The following is a 6,892-nucleotide window of genomic DNA, read 5'->3' on the forward strand; positions in this document are numbered from 1 at the left end:
CTGTGTGTGTTCACGATGGCCGTGTCTATGTGTGTCCATGTCTCTGTGTGTGTGTGTCCATGTCTGTGTGTGTGTGTTCACGATGGCCGTGTCTATGTGTGTCCATGTCTCTATGTGTGTGTGTTCACGATGGCCGTGTCTGTACGTGTCCATGTCTCTGTGTGTGTGTGTCCATGTCTGTGTGTGTGTGTTCACGATGGTCGTGTCTCTGTGTGTCCATGTCTCTATGTGTGTGTGTTCACGATGGCTGTGTCTATGTGTGTCCATGTCTGTTTGTGTGTGTCCATGTCTGTGTGTCTGTGCGTGTCCATGTCTCCAAGTGTCCTTGTCTCTGTGTGTGTGTTCACGATGGCCGTGTCTCTGTGTGTCCATGTCTCTATGTGTGTGTGTTCACGATGGCCGTGTCTCCGTGTGTCCATGTCTCTGTGTGTGTGTGTCCATGTCTGTGTGTGTGTGTTCACGATGGGCGTGTCTCTGTGTGTCCATGTCTCTGTGTGTGTGTTCACGATGGCCGTGTCTATGTGTGTCTATGTCTCTGTGTGTCCATGTCTCTGTGTGTGTGTTCACGATGACCGTGTCTCTGTGTGTCCATGTCTCTGTGTGTGTGTGTTCACGATGGCCGTGTCTGTACGTGTCTATGTCTCTGTGTGTCCATGTCTCTGTGTGTGTGTGTCCATGTCTCTGTGTGTGTGTTCACAATGGCCGTGTTTATATGTGTCCATGTCTCTGTGTGTGTGTCCATGTCTATGTGTGTGTGTTCACGATGACCGTGTCTCTGTGTGTCCATGTCTGTGTGTGTTCACGATGGGCGTGTCTATGTGTGTCCATGTCTCTGTGTGTGTGTGTTCACGATGACCATGTCTATGTGTGTCCATGTCTCTGTGTGTGTGTCCATGTCTGTGTGTGTGTGTGTTGACAATGACCGTGTCTATGTGTGTCCATGTCTCCATGTCTCTGTGTGTGTGTGTCCATGTCTGTGTGTGTGTGTTCACGATGGCCGTGTCTCCATGTGTCCATGTCTCTGTGTGTGTGTGTTCACGATGGGCGTGTCTATGTGTGTCCATGTCTGTGTGTGTGTGTGTCCATGTCTGTGTGTGTTCACGATGGCCGTGTCTATGTGTGTCCATGTCTGTGTGTGTGTGTCCATGTCTGTGTGTGTTCACGATGGCCGTGTCTATGTGTGTCCATGTCTCTGTGTGTGTGTCCATGTCTGTGTGTGTGTGTTCACGATGACCATGTCTATGTGTGTCCATGTCTGTGTGTGTGTGTGTTCACGATGACCATGTCTATGTGTGTCCATGTCTCTGTGTGTTCACGATGGGCGTGTCTATGTGTGTCCATGTCTGTGTGTGTGTGTGTGTCCATGTCTGTGTGTGTGTTCACGATGACCATGTCTATGTGTGTCCATGTCTCTGTGTGTGTGTCCATGTCTGTGTGTGTTCACGATGGCCGTGTCTATGTGTGTCCATGTCTCTGTGTGTGTGTGTCCATGTCTGTGTGTGTGTTCACGATGGTCGTGTCTCTGTGTGTCCATGTCTCTATGTGTGTGTGTTCACGATGGCTGTGTCTATGTGTGTCCATGTCTGTGTGTGTGTGTCCATGTCTGTGTGTCTGTGCGTGTCCATGTCTCCAAGTGTCCTTGTCTCTGTGTGTGTGTTCACGATGGCCGTGTCTCTGTGTGTCCATGTCTCTATGTGTGTGTGTTCACGATGGCCGTGTCTCCGTGTGTCCATGTCTCTATGTGTGTGTGTCCATGTCTGTGTGTGTGTGTTCACGATGGGCGTGTCTCTGTGTGTCCATGTCTCTGTGTGTGTGTTCACGATGGCCGTGTCTATGTGTGTCTATGTCTCTGTGTGTGTGTCCATGTCTGTGTGTGTTCACGATGGCCGTGTCTATGTGTGTCCATGTCTCTGTGTGTGTGTGTCCATGTCTGTGTGTGTGTGTTCACGATGGCCGTGTCTATGTGTGTCCATGTCTCTGTGTGTGTGTGTTCACGATGGTCGTGTCTCTGTGTGTCCATGTCTCTGTGTGTGTGTGTTCACGATGACCGTGTCTATGTGTGTCCATGTCTCTATGTGTGTGTGTTCACGATGGCCGTGTCTATGTGTGTCCATGTCTCTGTGTGTGTGTCCATGTCTGTGTGTGTGTGTTCGCGATGGCCGTGTCTATGTGTGTCCATGTGTCTATGTGTGTGTGTTCACGATGGCCGTGTCTATGTGTGTCCATGTCTCTGTGTGTGTGTCCATGTCTGTGTGTGTGTGCACGATGGCCGTGTCTCTATGTGTCCATGTCTCTGTGTGTGTGTGTTCACGATGGCTGTGTCTATGTGTGTCCATGTCTCTGTGTGTGTGTGTTCACGATGACCGTGTCTCTATGTGTCCATGTCTGTGTGTGTGTTCACGATGGCTGTGTCTCTGTGTGTCCATGTCTGTGTGTGTGTGTGTGTCCATGTCTGTGTGTGTGTGTTGACAATGACCGTGTCTATGTGTGTCCATGTCTCCATGTCTCTGTTTGTGTGTGTTCACGATGACCATGTCTATGTGTGTCCATGTCTCTGTGTGTGTGTGTGCACGATGGCCGTGTCTCCATGTCTCCGTGTGTGTTGACAATGACCGTGTCTATGTGTGTCCATGTCTCCATGTGTCCATGTCTCAATGTGTGTGTGTGTGTTCACGATGGGCGTGTCTATGTGTGTCCATGTCTCTGTGTGTGTCCATGTCTGTGTGTGTGTGTTCACGATGACCGTGTCTCTGTGTGTCCATGTCTGTGTGTGTGTGTGTGCACGATGGCTGTGTCTGTGCGTGTCCATGTCTCCATGTCTCCGTGTGTGTTCACGATGGTCGTGTCTCTGTGTGTCCATGTCTCTGTGTGTGTGTGTTCACGATGGTCGTGTCTCTGTGTGTCCATGTCTCTGTGTGTGTGTTCACGATGGCTGTGTCTCTGTGTGTCCATGTCTCTGTGTGTGTGTTCACGATGGCTGTGTCTCTGTGTGTCCATGTCTCTGTGTGTGTGTGTTCACGATGGCTGTGTCTCTGTGTGTCCATGTCTCTGTGTGTGTGTGTTCACGATGGGCGTGTCTATGTGTGTCCATGTCTCCGTGTGTCCATGTCTGTGTGTGTGCACGATGGCCGTGTCTGTGCGTGTCCATGTCTCTGTGTGTGTGTGTGTGTTCACGATGGCCGTGTCTATGTGTGTCCATGTCTCTGTGTGTGTGTGTTCACGATGGCCGTGTCTCTGTGTGTCCATGTCTCTGTGTGTCCATGTCTCTGTGTGTGTGTGTTCACAGTGGCCGTGTCTCCATGTCTCCATGTCTCTACGTGTGTGTGTATCCATGTCTGTGTGTGTTCACGATGGCTGTGTCTCCATGCATCCAAGTCTCTGTGTGTGTGTGTTCACAATGGCTGTGTCTCAATGTCTCCATGTGTACATGTCTCTATGTGTGTATGTCCATGTCTGTGTGTGTTCACGATGGCCGTGTCTCCATGTCTCTGTGTGCGTGTGTTCACAATGGCCGTGTCTCTGTGTCTCTGTGTGTGTGTTCACAATGGCTGTGTCTCCGTGTCTCCATGCCTCCATGTGTCCATGTCTCTATGTGTGTGTGTGTCCATGTCTGTGTGTGTTCACGATGGCCGTGTCTCCATGTCTCTGTGTGTGTGTGTTCACAATGGCCGTGTCTCTGTGTGTGTGTTCACAATGGCTGTCTCCGTGTCTCCATGTCTCCATGTGTCCATGTCTCTATGTGTGTGTTCACGATGGCTGTGTCTCCGTGTCTCCATGTCTCCATGACTCTCTGTTTCCGCGTGACCACCGCGTGACCTCCGTGTCTCTCCGCGTGTCTCTCCGCGCAGTGACGCTGGTAGGGGGCGTGGTCTTCCTCCTCTTCGCTGTCTCCTCCCTCTTCATCAGCCCGGAGACCGCCTCCTGAGCCCTGCACCGGGCTCCTTGCAACGCTCACCCCTCGCTCACCCACCGCTCGCTCACCCGCTCACTCGCTCACCCGCTCACTCGCTCACCCACTCACTCGCTCACCCACTCACTCAGCCGCTCATTCACTCATCCGCTCGCTCACCCGCTCACTCGCTGACCCACTCAGCCACTAATTCACTCACCCGCTCACTCGCTCACCCACCGCTCGCTCACTCACCCGCTCACCCATCCACTCGCTTACCAACCTATCCACTCACTCACTGACCACCACCACTCCCATCACGATCTTCAATTATTTAAATGTTTTGTTAGCTAACGTTACGGTGACATGGTCGGTTTTCATTTCTGTCTGAGTCGACCTAGGGGTGGCTCAGACTCTGTGGTGATGATGGTGATGATGGTGGTTATCGTGGTGGTGGTTGTGGTGCTGGTGGTTGTTGGTGATGTTGGTGGTGGTTGTGGTTATGGTGGTGGAAGTGATGATGGTTGTAGTGGTGGTGGTGGTTGTGTTGATTGTGGTGATCGTGGTTGTGGTGGTTGTGGTGTTGGTGGTAGTGGTTGTGGTGATGGTGGTTATGGTAGTGGTGGTGGTGATTATGGTAGTGGTGGTTATGGTAGTGGTGGTGGTGGTGGTTATGGTAGTGGTGGTGGTGGTGGTGATGGTTGTGGTGATGGTGATGGTTGTGGTTATGGTGGTGGTGGTTATGGTTGTGGTGGTTATGGTAGTGGTGGTTATGGTAGTGGTGGTTATGGTAGTGGTGGTGGTTATGGTAGTGGTGGTGGTAGTGATGGTCGTAGTGGTGATGGTGGTGGTTATGGTAGTAGTGGTGGTGGTGGTTATGGTAGTGGTGGTGATTATGGTAGTGGTGGTGGTGGTGGTGGTTTTGGTAGTGGTTATAATGGTGGTTATGGTAGTGGTGGTGGTTATGGTAGTAGTGGTGGTGGTGGTTGTTCAGGGTTGGAGTGTGTTCCGCGCATTCTCTGGTGCTCAGGGTGAGGGCAGTCACCACCCTCAACCATCCTCACCACCACCAAACTCACCACCACTAAGTGGCGGTGACGTCTCCACGGCGTCTGTGCCAGGTTAGGTGCACTTTGAGGCCACGTGAAGTGTCGAAGCCTCGCTGCTGACAGAAGGTCACGGGACAGACCCAGCAGGTGCCATGGGTTGTACTGCTGTGCCAGGCTAGGTGCATGAGGACGAGGTCACGGGACAGACCCAGCAGGTGCCATGGGTTGTACTGCTGTGCCAGGCTAGGTGCATGAGGACGAGGTCACGGGACAGACCCAGCAGGTGCCATGGGTTGTACTGCTGTAACAGGCTAGGTGCAGGAGGAGGTCACGGGACAGACCCAGCAGGTGCCATGGGTTGACTGCTGTGCCAGGCTAGGTGCATAAGGAGGAGGTCACGGGACAGACCCAGCAGGTGCCATGGGTTAACTGCTGTGCCAGGCTAGGTGCATGAGGAGGTCACGGGACAGAACCAGCAGGTGCCATGGGTTGGCCGAGTGAGATGACTGGCAAATCCACCACCACCTGTGCCCCCTACTGTGCCAACTTGCTGCGTTTTAGCCGCCCGGCGCTCCGCTCGTTGTTGTGAGCGTCGCTCCTCCGCCCTCCGTTGTTGTTGGAGGGCGACTGCCTCCAACTGCCCAGTAGCAGCGTCCTTCACGAGCCTCCTCCACAGAGGTCGATCTTGACACCGCTGGTACCAGTCATCGGCAAGTCCACTCAGCTCCACGTCCTCCAGTACCACATCACTCCATCTCTTCTCTAGCCCGTGCCCTGCCTATTTAGCCCCCTCTATGGGGCCAAACAAAAGCTGTTTAGGGCTACATGGCCCAGCCAATGCAGTCTTGCCTGCCGGAGAAGCTCACGAGTGGGAATGTGTCCAGATATTTTGAGGATTTGTGAAGATCTCGCACAATCCAGTCCTGTTAAACCCAGGATGGATTGTAATTCAGCCTGAATGTTTCTAACCGGCGCAGATGTTCCATTAGAAGGGTCCACGTTTCGCAAGCGTAGAGAAGGGAGGGAATGACCGTGGCCGAGAAGACCTGAAGCTAAGTGCGGAGCGACAGACCAGGTAGCTTCCACACAGCGTTACGCAACCGATGAAAAGATATTGCCGCTCGACTGATTCGGAGTTAGACCTCTGCTGTTAAACTGGAGCCGGTCATAAGCACACTGCCCAGGTATGGGAAACTCTCCACTCTCTCCACAACTGCCCCATCACCGATTGGGAGTTGTGGGGGTGGAGTGTCCGATGGTACTAAAATAGCCAGGCAGGTGCTTAGTTTTGGTGGGGCTGAAAGTAAGGCCCCACCTCTTAGTGGCACGCTCCAGTCTCGGCAGCAGCGTCTCCAACTCCTCCTCTGAATGAGCAGCTATTACCAAGTCATCGGCATACATAACGTGGTTGACCAATAGGGAGCCATCCCTTGACCGCACCCGGGCATCGATCAGCCTCCCATTGTATCTGTACCAGATTGAAATTCCTCCGGTACAGCAATTGAAGGCTTCACGAACTACATGGTCGAAATAGATGTTAAATAATGTGGGAGCCAGAGGACATCCCTGTCGCACCCCAAGGTGAACAGGGAATGGCACCGACTCCCGGCCACGTAATTTTACCATCGTGAAGGTCCTTAATGGTCGTGAGCAGAGGGTCAGGGACTCTGAGAGCACGAAGAACAACCCAGAGCCCAGGCCTACTAATGGTGTCATAGGCCTTGGCCAGGTCAATAAAGCAGAGATGTAGGTCTTGTTGGAATCCCCCTGCTGTAGCTGAGGTGTAGGGAATTGAACACCATCATCACCACCCTCACCATCATCACCACCACCACCACCCTTACCACCACGCGTGTAAATTAAAAATAAAAAAATTGGCTTTGTGCTGTGCTTGGAAATCATCTCGTATGTTCAATCAGTCACTGTCCCCAGTAGCCTCAGGGTGCACCTAGCC

General features: G+C 52.6%; 1 protein-coding gene across 1 annotated transcript in view; it reads left to right on the forward strand.

Moving 5' to 3' along the window:
• Positions 1 to 6,836, forward strand: part of TMEM165 (transmembrane protein 165) — a 35,619-nt gene extending 28,783 nt beyond the window's left edge. Inside the window, exon 6 of the mRNA XM_032944952.2 lies at positions 3,849 to 6,836. Coding sequence (XP_032800843.1) covers positions 3,849 to 3,925 — 77 coding nt within the window. The 3' untranslated portion in view covers positions 3,926 to 6,836. The remainder of the gene's footprint in view (positions 1 to 3,848) is intronic.
• The last annotated feature ends 56 nt before the right edge of the window (positions 6,837 to 6,892 follow it).

Source organism: Petromyzon marinus, chromosome 83 (assembly GCF_048934315.1).
Source record: "Petromyzon marinus isolate PM22_M1 ecotype Great Lakes invasive population chromosome 83, UKy_Petmar_22M1.pri1.0, whole genome shotgun sequence".
Taxonomy (NCBI): domain Eukaryota; kingdom Metazoa; phylum Chordata; class Hyperoartia; order Petromyzontiformes; family Petromyzontidae; genus Petromyzon; species Petromyzon marinus.